The sequence below is a fragment of the Canis aureus genome, chromosome 13 (genome assembly GCF_053574225.1).
Source record: "Canis aureus isolate CA01 chromosome 13, VMU_Caureus_v.1.0, whole genome shotgun sequence".
Taxonomy (NCBI): Eukaryota; Metazoa; Chordata; class Mammalia; order Carnivora; family Canidae; genus Canis; species Canis aureus.
This window is the reverse complement of record NC_135623.1, coordinates 7,497,508-7,513,222: the sequence shown is the minus strand read 5'-3', so window position 1 is coordinate 7,513,222 and position 15,715 is coordinate 7,497,508. Positions and strand designations below refer to the sequence as shown.

Genomic DNA, 15,715 nt, shown 5'->3' with positions numbered 1-15,715 from the left:
GAGGAGCTTAGAGTCTCCTCGTAGACAGAGATCCCCCGGTTCAGCTTGGTATTCCTGCTTAACAGTGTGACTCATCCCAACAGTTCAATAAAGGTTGAAGTGAATTAAGTGACCTGAAAACAGCAGTTGGTAGAGAACAAAAGTGGCCACATGATGACTGTGGGTTTTAATGAGGTGGAGGTAAGATTTCTTGGGACGTTGTAACAAAGGACTTTAAGAGGAAGGTGGAAAAAAAAAAGAGGAAGGTGGAGTGGGGATAGCATGTCCTTAAAAATAAAAATAAATAAAATAAAATAAAATAAAAATAACTTCCTTATGAGAAAGTGGTGGGTGAAAGGTAGAAAGAAACCAGGGAAACCTGGAGCATGATTTGACACGAGCCAGATCGTGTTTCACATGGCACCTCTCCCTCGTAATGCAAGGAGATCATGTAAAGCTCTCCGTGAATTATCCACTTACTTTATTTATATTGTCGATTCCTTCCTGACAACTTCCAGAGCTTCAGTGCCAGCCACGGTTACATGATCCTGTTAAAATATAGGGGTTCTTAAAGCTGCCGTGAGGTCCTTGCTTGCTGTCATGCTATTGTGTCCTCAGATTTTCTTATTTCTGCTGCTTGCTTTGTACATGAAGGTTTTTTTTCTAGTACACCAAAAGCCAGTTTACTTTTGAAGCTTTCTCCTGTGAAGCCCAGGGTGTGTGCACAGGTACACACGGGTTGGAAGGATCGTGACCCATGATGCATTTGTTTTCTGTCAACACGGAGACTTTTTTTTTTTAAATTAATTATTTATTTATTTATGATAGTTACACAGAGAGAGAGAGAGGCAGATACCCAGGCAGAGGGAGAAGCAGGCTCCATGCACTGGGAGCCTGACGTGGGATTCGATCCACTGTGCCACCCAGGGATCCCAACATGGAGACTTTTAAAGTCAGATCTATTACAGGGATCCCTATGGCAAGAAATCTTTTGTTTATTTATTTCATTTTTTAAAAAGATTTATTTATTTATTTTAGAGAGAGAGAGAGAGTGGAGGGGACAGAGCAGAGCAGAAGGAGAGAAAAACACTAAGTAGACTCTGCTGAGCGAGGATCCCGACGCGGGGTTTGGTCTCCGGACCCTGAGATCACAGAGTCGAAACCAAGAGTTGGGTGCTTAACTGACTGTGCCACCCAGGCACCCCTAATTTTTTTTTTCAAAGTAATCTCTACACCCAATATGGGTCTCAAATTCACAACCTTGAAATCAAGAGCTGCGTGCTCTATGGACTGAACCAGCCAGGTGCCCCAAGAAATTTTTCATTTAAATGAGATAATATATGTGAAGGGTCTTACTTAGCACAGTACCTAAAATACAACAGACGCTCAATAGAAACGCTAACCTGATTCAGATCTGAACGTCCGCACCTCTGACTAGCCATGCTTCTACTTCTCTCTATGGGAGGGAATGATTGAGAATGGGTTTTAATTTTTTTATTTTTTATTTTTTATTTTTTTTGAGGATGGGTTTTAATTTCTAGAGCTCTACTTTCCAAGAATGATTTGCTTCTTTCTAAGACTATTTCTCTGTATCATAGAGTATATTTCTTTGCTATTGCACAATGTGAAAGTCAAGTTTTTTTAAAGATTTATTTATTTATGATAGTCACAGAGAGAGAGAGAGAGAGAGAGAGAGAGGCAGAGACACAGGCAGAGGGAGAAGCAGGCTCCATGCACTGGGAGCCCGACGTGGGATTCGATTCTGGGTCTCCAGGATCGTGCCCTGGGCCAAAGGCAGGCGCCAAACCGCTGCGCCACCCAGGGAATCCCAAAAGTCAAGTTTAATAGACTCAATCCAACCTGATACACGAGTTAGAAAAGAACAGGCCCAGGTGTTTGGGGAAAGTTGTCCCCCTTTCCTACTTGGTTTTTTTTTTTTTTTTTTTAAGATTTTATTTATTTATTCATGAGAGAGACACGGAGAGAGAGAGAGAGAGAGAGAGAGAGAGAGGCAGAGACACAGGCAGAGGGAGAAGCAGGCTCCATGCAGGGAGGCGGACGCAGGACTTGATCTCGGGGCTCCAGGATCATGCCCTGGGGCGAAGGCAGGCGCTAAACCACTGAGCCACCCAGGCATCCCCCCCCTACTTGTTTTTAATGCAGTAAAATATTTCCAAACATAAATAACAGGTATCAAAAGGACATTAGCCCATAACGATCCACGGAAGTAGATTATTGTTTGTAGAAGTAATATGGAGAAAATATTGTTGTGGCTGGGTTGGCTGTTGGTCACTGTACTAATTAGTTTGAGGTTTGACCTTTTTTACTATCTTAGTGACCCATTTGGGGACAGAGTGGTTTAATTTAAAAAAAAAAAAAAAAGGTAGTTTGAGGCTAAACAGTACATTTCAAGCCCATTGTAGGAGTCTGGGAGACCCCGAAAAATATTCCAGAAACAACTCTACTCCCTCCCTCCTGCCCTGTTCCCCAAGTCAAGGTGATGCCCAAGAGCACGGGGCCACTTAGTCACATGAAATCTTTTGTTATTTGGGGGCACGAGCCTCTTCCCTCCATCCACTGGCAGCCAAGCAGAGCCCTGCCCGCCCTGGTGTCCTGCATCAGCTCTTCATTCCCTTGGCTTGAGGCCTATAGATTGCAGTGGAAGTGCTAAGGACTCTGGGAAAGGTGACCCATTTAAGCTGCATCCTGTATTAACTTTATCAGGTCTTTCCCTGAGAGCAGATATGGATGGGGTGGGGATGGGGGGAGAGCCATTACTAAGTGGCTCAAGGTCTCAGCAGGTTTGCCAGGAGCCAGCCTTACGCACCCAAGCTGTTCTTGGCCATGGCCGAGTGGAAGCGCTGTTTGCACTGGAGCCACGGGGGAGAGTGGCAGCCTCTTGTCTGCTCCTTGTGGAATTGGTGACTTCCCTGGGTTTAGATGGCAAAGAGAACAGAAATGTGCAGGGCAGGCGAAGATGCCCAGAGCAGGAATGCTGGAGCCGTGAACGTGGGCGGCGGAGGAGCCAGTGGTGCAGAGGTGTTCCTAAACCTGTCGGGTCCCTCGGCACGGAGCTGGAGGCTCAGAGCCCACACCTGTCTAACTGCTTGGTGTAGAGCCTTTCCAACTCCGCTTTAACCCATTCCATTCTTCATTTATTGAAGGCTTCAGTTGGAATGAGCCAGGCCCAAAGATTTACCTTTGGAGAAGAGAGATGAAGTTCTGGTAAGACTTCCTAGGTGTCTGTGAATCTGCTTGAGGCTGAGCTGTCTCCGTCCACCTGTGGTTGGTATTTCCAGAAACGACTGAATTCTTTTCTTCCCATTTAGAAGTTTAACTGTTCGTCTGTGGCCTCATGTTGGGATTGGAAAGCCAGACATTTCTGCTGCTTCTCATTTCTCTAGGTCACTTTTCTGTTGCAAAGCCATTTTTCTCTCATCAGGAGGTGCAAAGCTCCATAAATTGTCCTACCCTGCTCGGTAGAGTGTGTGTGTGCAGTGGCGATGCCAGCGCCCCACGTGTGGGTGGCTCTGTGTACTTTCCAGAGCACAGTTGCACATATTCCCTCGTCGCGTGATGTCGTCCCGGGCTGTCGCTTCTGCCCTGAGTGTTTACTCACCATTCTCACCCACTGGATACCTGTCTTTCTTTCTTCTCCTGTCACTTTTGAGGACACTAATACAGAGTTTACTTTTTTCTCCTTTTATATTCTTTTCTCTGGGGGCTGTAGGTGGCAAAGGAAAAAAAAAACATATAAATGATTCTGTTTTCTGACGGCAGAGTGAAGATAACCCAAATGCTCTTTTATAAGTCATCACCTGAGAATTATGTTCCAATTCCTGGGGTTCACACTGTTTGCAGAAGTCCCGAGAACAGTTTATCTTAATGATCACACCTGCCCCCTTTTGTTAAATTGATGGAACAACTCTTAGAAGAGGGGGGGGATACTGGGCAAGCTAGATGATATAGTACCTTTGTGGTTTTGGTTTCTGTTTGCTTCCTTTTGTTTTGTTTTGCTTTGTGTTTTTATATTAATATTATTCATCCCCCAGTGGAGAAATACTAACGTTTCATTAGCATTTTTTGTGTTCTCGGAATTATCTGGTGGTGTGGCACAGCACTTGCAGAACAGAAAGCACTTAAGTTAAAGCCTGTTTATAAGATGGTTCTGAAACTGTTTAAAAGGTCCTCTTTAGAGCCTTTTAGAGACTCCTTTAAGGCTCACCAAACCGACCTAGTAATTCCCTGAACTCACATCTCATCGCCCTGTCCATCCCATTTCCTGTCTCTGGTTCCAAATCTACCTCCCTGTGGCTTCTGAACAATTTAGCAAACATCAGGTGCCTGTCATGCACCAGGCACTGACAGACAAAATAATGCTTATGGATAGCTGTGTCCTTGGGGTCAGAGAAGACCAACCAAACCAGTCTTCTGCATGGAAGCCCTACAGATACGTCAAGACTGAACTCGTGATCCTCTGAGTCTTTACTTCAAGCCAATACTCCCAGTTTCCAAGTGTAATACAAGCGCAGGTCCTTTCATTATATGGACTGCTTGTCTTTGGGTACATTCTAGTTTTGTTTGATACTAAATTGATTTTTGTAGATTGATTTTTTAAAAATATTTATTTATGCATGAGAGACACAGAGACAGAGAGAGGCAGAGACACAGGCAGAGGGAGAAGCAGGCTCCTCACAGGGAGCCCAACGTGGGACTCAATCCCGGGGCTCCAGGATCACGGCTTGGGCTGAAGGCGGCACTAAATCGCTGAGCCCACCAGGGCTGCCCTAGATTGATTATTTATTTATTTATTTAAAAATTTTTTTTATAGATTTTTTAAAAAAAAGATTTTTGTTGTTGTTCTAAAGGTAATATGCACTTGGAGACACTTTGCAAAATACAGATAAGTGTAAAGTAGGAAATCACCCATCATCCCATTACCCATTGTTAAAATGTCGATATATTTCCTTCTAGTCTTTTCTAACTGTATGTATGGTTTTGTGTCCTGTTTTTTTTCTACTTAACATTGGCATGTTTGCATTCATTATAGTCATAAAAATCATTTAAGCAGTTATATAATTTTCCAGACAGACTTTTACTTTTTTTTTTTTTAAGTAGTCTCTGTGCCCAATGTGGGGCCCAAACTCATGACCCCAAGATCAAGAGTTGCATCCTCTACTGACTGAGCCAGCAGGGTACCCCTTCAGACAGACTTTTTTTTTTCTGTAAAGATTTTATTTATTTATTTGAGAGAGAGAGAACATGAGTAGGGGGCAGGGGTAGAAGGAGAAGCAGATTCCCTGCTGAGCAGGAAGTAAGGGACTTGATCCCAGGACCCTGGGATCATGACCAGAGCCAAAGGCGGATGCTTAACCGACTGAGCCACCCAGGCGCCCCTAGACAGACTTTAAAAGGTTAAGTCATAAAAGACTAATAAGGATCCCTTAAGTGAGCTGCACTGCTTCCCTTTCATTACGTCTCCAGCCTCCCAACCCCTTACACTTGGAGTGGCTACACTAGGGCTACATGGAAGGAAGGTGCTGTGCTATCTTATCTCTCCTCTGTGGAATCTTCTAACTTGGATTATTCTTGATCTGCTGCTTCTCTCTCTCTCTCTCTCTCTTTTTTTTCCTGTTCGTTCTTTTGCATTTCCTCATAATCATGTTCTGCCCATTTGTGTGGAGTGTGGCACTGACTGTAGCCCTCTGGCTACTACAGGATTCCCAGTGCCGTTTTCAAGGCTGTCTTCCTGCTGGGTTCAATCTTGAGGAGTCGGTTGGAGCCAGTTCTTCTGGAGGGACTAGACCACGGCCAGCACGGAGCTCACTCTTGTCCTTCAATTGCAGGCCTTCAGCTGAACCAGAAGGCGCTCACCACTTTCCCAGATGTGGTGCTCGTGCGGGTGCCCACGCCCTCCGTGCAGTCAGACAGCGACATCACGGTCCTGCGCCACCTGGAGAAGCTGGGCTGCCGCCTGGTCAACCGCCCACAGAGCATCTTAAACTGCGTCAACAAGTTCTGGACTTTCCAAGAGCTGGCTGGACATGGGGTTCCCATGCCAGACACCTTCTCCTATGGTGAGTGTCCCTGGGATTGGAACTTACCTTTCCAAAGCACCTGCATCGCTAGGTTTTCCCTCCCCCAAAGCACTCTAGGTCTTGTTGGTTTTCAGTGTGCATTTGTTCATCTTAGGTGACTCAACATCTTGGGTCTTTACCACGGTCGCCCCCTGTGTCTGTAATTCACTCGTTCCGTATGTTTGTGGTACGCGCTTTGTGGCGGCCACCATCCTAGGTCCTGGGCTATAGCAGGGACTGAGAGAGTCCTGCCCTGAAGGCACTCCCAGTTCATCACCGCTGTCAGTGGTGGAGGACAGCAAGTGTCAGGGCAGTGGTGAGTGCCCTGATGAGTGAGCGTGACGTGGGACAGGATACCCCGGAGGGCTCCACATGCAGCTCGGGAGACATGGAGGAGGGTTTCCTGAAAGAGAGAATATCTAAACTCAGCTGAAGTTGTCCAGCTGAAGCAGCAGGGATGGGGAGTAACCTGAGCCCAGAGCAGAATCTGGATCGGCCTAGATGACAGATGGGTGGTATTTTGAGTAGTTTGTAGGTGTAGAGTCTGTGAAGTGGATCAGGATGACTCCTGAGGATAACAGGGTGGTAAGCAAGGAGGTGGCCTGATGGGAGTTCGGAAGATCACTTTGGCTGTTCTGTGAGGAAAGACTCAGACCAGGGCGACAGGATATGTGGTGATGGGCTTTTTAAACTATCCAAGTGAGCGGTGATGATCTAAACTAAGGGGACCGGGAGCACCTGGGTGGCTCAGTAGGTCAAGCGTCTGCCTTCAGCTCAGGCCATGATCCTGAGGTCCTGGGATCGAGCCCCACATCTGGCTCCTTGCTCAGAGGGGAGTCTGCTTCTCCCTCTCCCTCTGCTGCTCTCCCTACTTGTGCTCCCTCTATCTCTTTCTCTTTCTCCCTCTCTCAAGGAAATAAATAAAATATTTTTAAAAAATAATAAAATAAGGGGGCCATAATAAGAATGAAGGTAAGTGAACACATTGGGAATTACGAAGGAGATCGCAGTAACAGGATGTAACGACTGGCTGGATATGAGGAGTCTAGAGAGCAATCGAGTGACTCTGGTTTCCGATTTGGGCAACCAGATGTGAAAGCAAACATTCACAGAGATGAGAAGCATGAGGGGAGAAACAGGTTGGTGGGTAGGGAGTGAGAGGTTATCGGGCAGAGATGATTTCTGTTTGAGGCTTGTTGTTTTGAGATGTCCATAGTATAAGCAAGTGTATTCTGTAGGCAGCAGATAAATGGATCTGGAGCTCCTGAGAGAGCTGTCGTCTAGGAGGGGATTTGGAAACCTTTGCTCCGTTAAGCAAAGTCACAAGAATGAGTGAGATTGCTCAGGGGAACGTATAGAATGAAGAGAGGGCTGAACTGTACACCTAAAGTGGTAAATTTTCTGCATATTTTACCACAATAAATAAAATTTAGTGAGAGGATTCAAGAGGGAACCCTTTCGAGAGTGGGTCAAGGAAGAGGAACGTGTCCAGGAGACCAAGCAGGAGTGGTGAAGAGGGAGAGGAGAGAGGACAGATGCCAATGAAAGAACATTCCAGGAAGGATGGTATAATTAAAGGTATTGTCTGGTTTGGTTTTGTTTTTAAAGATTTTATTTATTTGAGAGAGAGTAAGCGAGAACGAGTGAGCACAAGTGAGGTAGAGGAGTAGAGGGTGAGGGAGAAGCAGGCTCCCACCTGGGGAGCATGGAGCCCGATGCAGGACTCGATCCCAGGACCCCGGATCATGACCAGAGCTGAAGGCAGATGCTCAACCGCTGAGCAACCCCCCGCCGCCCGCCCTCCCCCCCCCCCCCCCCCCCCCCCCCCCCCCCGCACAGCACCCCTGTGGTCTGGTTCTGAAAGGACAAGTAACATAAGCACCGAGACGTGTGTTGGATTTAGCAGCAGAGACTTCAGTTTAGTGATGGGGAGAAAAGGGAGGCCGAGGGAATGAATGAGAAGTGAGACAATGCAAACCGGTTTGAGTAGCTTGATGGTGGGGGTTCAAGGTTGTCATTAAGGGGCGGGGCAGGGGCAAGGAATCTTATTTGTCAAAGATGGGGGAGAGTCGAGCGTGTTTAAAATGGCAATGGAACTAGGAGGTTGGAGACCCTCTAGAGGGAGCTTAGTGGTGCCCGACCCCCGAGGAGGCGGGAGGGAAAGGGGTATGAAGCACAGGTGCAGGGATGGCCTTGAGTAAGCAGGACCCCTCTCTCACTGTTTTATAGGGAAGGGAAAAAGGATAGCTAGAGAGGAGGTAAATAGGTCAGCGATGTCAGGAAGTAGGGGTTCCCTTTTTTTGCGTTTTTAAGGAGATAGAAGTTTGTTGAGTGCACTGCAAGGGAGCAGCAGGCAGGACAGCAAAGGAGACACGGTCATCGGCCTGGAGGCAGTGGTGGGGGGGTTGGCGGGGACTGTAGTTAAGGGGGGTGAGGGGGATATGGGAACGTATGGAATTGTCTTTTCCTTTGGTTCCTGTGCCTGGTTGTCCCGTTGGTCAGCTAGGGCTTGTGGATATTTTGAGGTGGGTCACCTAATGAGCCTGTTCCAGTAAGAGGGTCCAACTAGAGGGTCACTGTGGGCCCTTCTACCTGACTCAGGCCCTCATCGCTCAAGCCCATTGCCTAAAAGCAGTCTCTACATCCCCCTGACAGATCAACCAGGGCAGATCTTTGGCATTTGGGCAGAGGTCCCGTCTTCAGTAGCTTCTTCATGCTGGCAGGGGGCTATGCTGTCCCTATCCAAACTCGTCAGTCAGGGATGCCTGGGCCGCCCAGTGGTTGAGTGTCTGCCTTGGGCTCAGCTCGTGATCCTGGAGACCTGGGATCGAGTCCCACGTCGGGCTCCCTGCATGGAGCCTGCTTCTCCCTCTGCCTGCGTCTCTGTGTCTCTCATGAATGAATAAATAAAATCTTTAAAAAAAAAACAACGCAACTTGTCGGTCCCTCAGGGGTTCTGTGCAGTTACAGAGCAGAGCATGTATTATATCACTGTGCTGATTGGAGGTGGGAATGAAATTCCTTGGCGGCCAGGTCCATGGGATTTTGGGGGCGGGGAGCCTCTGATGGGCTGGGGTCCTTATTGAATCGTCATTTGTATGTGCAATTGTGGGATTTACTCAGACACTTGGGAACATTGTTTGCCTGTCGATTAGAATGGCAGCTGGATCGGAGGGAACAAAAGGAATACCAGGGGGCCTGAAAGAAGCCAGGCAGCTGAGAGGCAGGCACATCAGGAAAGGGTCCCCACCGAGTCCCTAATGTGTGGATTCACTGGGGAAGAGCTTCCACTGCCAATTACTCCTCAGGTTGGAGACCTCGGGGGACGGAGTGGGAGAGGAGAAGACAGGGCCCCTGGCTTTCACGGGCCCAGGTAGGCCGACCTGTTTGCCCTCAGACCTCCAGGCCCCCCGGGGAGCTGCCCTGGCCAGAGACCTTCTGCTGTCCGAGGAGCAGTACAGGGGTCAGACCACCCACAGGCCAAAAAGGGAAGGGGGGAGGGAGGGCGAGGGGGGACATCCCTCACCCTTTCGGGGTGGGGCAATCTGGTGGGTCCCCCTGGGGCTAAGGGTCCTCACCAAGGGGTAACCTCCCCCTGGGAAGTCATCAGTTCCCCAGGGTGCACCAGGCTGAGGCCCTGCCAGGGAGGGCCCTGGGCATCCGACCTTCCCCATACGGGCCACCAAATGTGGGGCATCCCAGCCAGGTGGGGGCTGGTGGCACGGGCTGGGGACACAGAGGAGACAGAAGTTCACACACCGCAGGGGAGCCGCGGGCAGGGCAGCAAAGGAGGCACGGCCTGCAGGAGTTCCTGCTTTCTTCTTTTTTTTTAAAGATTTATTTATTTATTTGAGAGAGAGTGAGGGTGAGAGGGAATGCGAGTCGGGGGAGGGGCAGAGGGGGCCTCCAGCAGTGTCAGATGTCACCTCCCATGAGACCCATGTCACCTCCCATGAGACCGCGACCGAGACGCTTAGCGGAGCCCCACGGCGTCCCCGGAGTTCCCTTCTAGTAAAACCGACTGTTGGTACCTTCTTCCCGCCCCTGATCGTGTGTGTGTGTGTGTGTGTGTGTGTGTGTGTGTGCACAGCCCCGCCGTGGTTTTATTCCAACCGTTACGGCGTGGGGGGGGCCACAGCCGCGGAGCTGGGGTGCGCGCCCTGCCCGGGCCTTGTCAGGACTGCGGACTGCGGGAGCCCCCGGCACACCCACGTCCTCGATCCGCGTCGGTTGCCTCCCCTGCCTGCTCCCACGGGTGTCACGGGGGTTGAGCTGCTTCCATGGGAGGACCTGGAGGCCTGGGGAGGATTCGCACGAGGGCCCGCGCTGGGCCGACCGCTCCGGCCTCACCTGCACTGACTTTCACCCTTTCTCGGCAGGTGGCCATGAAGACTTTTCAAAAATGATTGACGAAGCCGAGCCCCTGGGCTACCCGGTCGTGGTGAAGAGCACGCGAGGACACCGGGGTCAGTGCTGCTCCTCGTCTGCCGGGAGAAGTGGGGCCCCCCGGAGGGGCTCGGGGTCCTTCCCTCTGTCCCCTCCTCTGTCCCCCTGTCCTTGCTTCCTCAGACCCTTGTCATTCCCGCCCTGGCCTGGGCAGCAGGCTCCTGACTGGACTGACTGGCCTCCCCCACCTCGCCGCCAGGGCATCCTCTCTTCTTAGGGACTCATCCTCTGACCCACCTGTTCCTGTCCTTCCCTCGCTAAAAACACGCCCTCCCACGGGCCTCGTGGCCTGTTCCACGAAGTCCATGTTCCTCACCATAGCTCCGAAGGCCCCGAAGCTTCAGCCTTCCTCGGCAGCCCCTCTGGCCGCGTCAGCCCTCCCTAACCCGCTGCAGACCCCTTCTCCTTCACAACCTAGACCATGGGTTTTCTTTTCTTTTTTCTTTATTATTATTTTTTAATATTTTATTTATTTATTCATGAGAGACACACAGAGAGAGGCAGAGACACAGGCAGAGGGAGAAGCAGGCTCCATGCAGGGGGCCCGATGCGGGACTCGATCCCAGGACCCCGGGGTCACACCCTGGGCTGAAGGCAGGTGCTCAACCGCTGAGCCACCCAGGAATCCCCCTGGATTTTCTTTTCTTTAAACCTCTGCTCTCTTCCCTTTGCTGGCAAGGCCATCTTCCTCCGGCCTCTGGTGACTTCCGCTCACCCGTGAAGGGCCGCCCCAGCTGACTTGCCCCCTCCACTGTTGTTTCCTCCCCCCTGCCCAGCCCAGGTCCCCCTCCCTCTCTGGCAGCAGAGTGATTTGCTCTCCCCTTGTGTTTCCATGGCACTTTGTCCACGCCTCTAACACAGTCACAGGTGTTTGTGCCCTTTTCCCTCACTGGCTGCAGGCTGCTCGGCGGCAGGAACCCGGCCCCTTGCCTCTGTCCCCGACACCTGCTCCAGTGCTTGGGGCATAGCAGGGACCGGGAACTGAGAGGGGCAGTCACGCAGCAGGGAGGTTTCCCCGCAACGTGAGGGCAGGTACCTGCCGATGTGACCCCAGGGCGACTGCAGTGAGGGGAGGCACCTGGGACAGACAAGTGCCGAGGGGGTCCTGCTTTGGGGACTGGGTGGCGACATGGACTGGACACAGGCACTGCTGCTCCCAAGGAGCTGCAGCGTGCACAGGGTGGAGACGGTTGCATCGCAAGGTGACAACCTCCGAGGCAAGCTCACCCAGCACCTGCTTGTGCCCGACAGCGGGGCTGACTCTGCCATGAGGCAGGGAGGGCCTCCCCGGAGGAGAAGGAGACTGAAGTTGGGGTCTGGAATTCCAACTGGAGGAAGCGAGGAAGCAAACACACAGGAGCAGGTGTGAGCAAAGCAACCTGTAGGAGCCCAGGGATCCTACTGAGGAGAAAGGAATGAGTTGGGGGGCAATGTGGGGCCCTTAATACTATTCAGATGGATATGCTACAGGCCTGAAGTTCAATGTCTCGTTTTGTTGTTGTGCTAAAATATACAGTAATTTAGAATTCAACTCATATTTATTGAGTGCCTAGAGAGTGCCAGGCACTGTTGTAGGCTCTGGGGATACAGAAGGGAACAAAGCAAAAACCCCTGTCCTCAAGGAGCTCATGTCGTAGAGAGGTAAGACAGACAATAAACAGAAATTAGATAAAATACATCATATTTTCAAACGTTTTAAAAATTGAGATGTAGGGGCGCCTGGGTGGCTCAGTCCCTTAAGCATCCGACTCTTGGTTTCAACTCCGGTCATGATCTCAGGGTCGTGGGATGGAGCCGTGTGTCGGGCTCTACACTCCACAGGGAGTCTGCTGGAGATTCTCACATTCCCTCTCCCTTCCTCCTCCAACCCTCACTTCTGTGCTCTCTCTTTAAAAAAAAAAAAAAAATAGGGGCACAGCGTGGCTCAGTGATTGAGCGTCTGTCTGCCTTCGGCTCAGGTTGTGATCCCGGGGTTCTGGGATCGAGTCCTCCATCGGGCTCCCCGTGGGGAGCCTGCTTCTCCCTCTGCCTTTGTCTCTGCCTCTCTCGTGAATAAATACATAAAACATTTTTAAAAAATAAAATTACAATAAAACATTGAGATGTAATTCACATAACAGTTCACCATTTTTAAGTGTACAATTTAGTGGATTTTGGTATATTCACTATTGTGTGCAACCATAGCCACCGTCTAACTTCAGAACCTTTCCATCCCAAAAAAGAAACCCTGTGCCTACTAGGGGTCAGTCACAGTTGCCTCCCCTAGTCTTTGGCAGCCACAAATCTGCTCTATGGATTTGCCTATACTGAACGTGTCCTATCAATGGAATCCTACACCGTAGCCTTTTGTGTCTGGCTTCTTGGACTTAGCATGTTGTCTTCAGGGGTCATCCATGTTGTAACATAGATCAGCCCCTCATTCCTTCTTAATAATCCCTCAGTAATAGGCTGTTGTGCGGATAGACCACATTCTGTTTATCTGTTCATCAGCTGATGGACATCTAGTTGTCTCTACTTTGTGGCTGTTATGCATAATGCTGCTGTGGGCGTGTGTATGAGCGTCGAGGTGAACATATGCTTTCATTTCTCTTGGGTATGTATCTACCTAAGTGTGAGCTGTGGGGTCATGTGGTGACTCTCTGTGTAGCTTCAGAGGAACTGCCAAACTATTTTCCACAACGGTTGTGTCATTTTACAGGCCTACCAGTAGTGCACAAGGGATCAGATTTCTCCACATCCTCCCTAATCCTTATTTTATTCATTCACTCATTTATTTATTTATTATTTTTTTAGAATACTAAATAAAACTTTTTGATTGTGTGTGTGTGTGTGTGTGTGTGTATATATATATATATATATATATATATATATATACTTTATTTATTTGAGAGAGAGAGAGAGAGAGTGAGGGAAAGCATGGGCAGGAAAGAGAGGGAGAAGCAGGTTCCCCACCAAGCAAGGAGCCTGACATGGGACTTGATCCCAGGACCCTGGGATCATGACCTGAGATGAACCGACTGAGCCATCCAGGTGCCCCTGACTGTATATATTAATCTGAGAGTTTGTAGCCTGAAAACTGGGCAGGCCTAACTCTTAGAATATACATGTATGAATGTCTTCTTTGTCTTGACAAATTAAGCTAATAGTCACCATACTTACATCATAAAAACAAGCCACAGGCCAAATTACATGTTTTCCAAGCACTAGTAATCTAGGGGCCCATTGGATGTATGGATGTATGTATTTTTATTTAAATTCAATTAATTGGGGATCCCTGGGTGGCTCAGCGGTTTAGCGCCTGCCTTCAGCTCAGAGCGCAATCCTGGAGACCGGGGATCGAGTCCCACGTCAGGCTCCCTGCATGGAGCCTGCTTCTCCCTCTGCCTGTGTCTCTGCCTCTCTCTGTGTGCATCTCTCATGAATAAATAAATAAAATCTTAAAAAATAAATAAATAAATTCAATTAATTAACATACAACGTATTATTGGTTTCAGAGGTAGAGGTCAGTGATTCATCAGGCTTATATAACACCCAGTGCTCATCACATCACATGCTCATCACCCAGTTACCCCATCCCCCCAACCCCTTCCCCTCCAGTGACCCTCAGTTTGTTTCCTGTGATTAAGAGTCTCTCATGGTTTGTCTTTCTCTCTGATTTCATCTCGTTTTAATTTTCCCTCTCTTTCTGAATTTTTATTTTTTATTTTTTTTCTTTCTGAATTTTTAAAATATTCTTTGAGGTCTAATTGACATACAGCATAATTAATGTCAGTTTTAGTTGTACAGTATAATAATTCAATATTTATATACATTATGGTCAAAGTCTAGTTAACATCCATCACCGTACAGAATTTTTTTTTCTTATGATGAGAACTTTTAGCAACTTTCAAACATGTGATTTGTTTTTATTACCACCATCCCAGTGGGTGTAAGGCATCTTAATGTGGTTTCGCTTTGTATTTTCATAACGACTAGTGACGTTGAGCATCTTTTCCTGTGCTTATTGGACATTTGTAGATCTTTGGACAACTGTCTATTCAAATCCTTTGCCCACTTTTCAGTTGGATTATTGGTCTTTTTTATTGCTGAGGGGTTTTTTTTTTCTTTTTAAAGATTTATTTATTTGTTTTGCGGGAGGAGGGGGAGAGAGAATCCTAAGCAGACTCCATGCTGAGGGCAGAGCCTGCTGAAGAGCTTGATCTCACAACCCTGAGATCACGATATGAGCCAAAACCAAGAAGCGTTGGATGCTCAACCAACTGCACCACCCAAGTGCCCCTTTTTATTGCTGAGTTTTTAAGAGTTCACAACATACAAACATAATGTGAACATGTTTTTTTCCCCACCCTGTGGGGAAAAGTTTGTCTTTTCACTTTCTTGATAGTATCCTTGGATGTACAGAAGGTTTTGATTTTGATGGAATTCAATTCATCTATTTTTCTTTCCTTTGGTGGCTTGTGCTTTTAGATGTCATTTTGTGGCTGCCTCATCCAAGGTCACACAGATTGACACCTGTGTTTCCTTCTAAGAGTTTTATAGTTTTAGCTCCTACCTTTGAGTCTTTGATCCATTTTGAGCTGATTTTTGTATATGGTGTGATGAAGGAGTCCAGCTTCCTTCCTTTGCATGTGGCTATCTTGTTTTCCCAGTATTATCTGTTGAAGACTATTCTTTCCTTCATTGGATGTTTTTGTAACTCTTGTCAAAAATCACCTGTCTATATGAGGGTTTATTCTGGGCTCTCGGTTCTATTGCATTGGTCTGTACGTCTCTCATCTTATGCCAGGACACACTCTCTTCATTACTGTAACGTTGTAATAAGTTTTGAAGTTGGGAAGTTGTGCTCCAACTTTGTCCTTTTTTTCTTTCTTTGAAGATTGTGTTGGATATTTGGCATCCTTGCCTTTTCTTTCTTTTTTTTTTTTTTTTAATGTGAGACACACAGAGAGGGAGAGAGAGAGGCAGAGACACAGGCAGAGGGAGAAGCAGGCTCCATGCTGGGAGCCCGACGTGGGACTTGATCCTAGGTCTCCAGGATCACACCCTTGGCTGAAGGTGGCACTAAACCGCTGAGCCACCGGGCTGCCCATCCTTGCCTTTCCATACGAATTTTAGGATCAGCTTGTCAACTTATGCAAAAAAAAAAAAGAAAAAAAAAAGAAAAAAAAGGAAGTTAGACTTTTGGTGGGATCTGTATTGAATCTGTAGGTCAG

At 48.2% G+C, this 15,715-nt stretch overlaps 1 protein-coding gene across 2 annotated transcripts in view; it reads left to right on the top strand.

Moving 5' to 3' along the window:
* RIMKLA (ribosomal modification protein rimK like family member A) overlaps nt 1-15,715 on the top strand; it is a 35,228-nt gene that overhangs the window by 11,679 nt on the left and 7,834 nt on the right. For both annotated transcript variants that reach the window (XM_077844468.1, XM_077844470.1), the window contains exons 2-3: nt 5,826-6,056; nt 10,436-10,522. In XM_077844468.1, the coding sequence (XP_077700594.1) occupies nt 5,826-6,056; nt 10,436-10,522 (318 nt within the window). The remainder of the gene's footprint in view (nt 1-5,825; nt 6,057-10,435; nt 10,523-15,715) is intronic.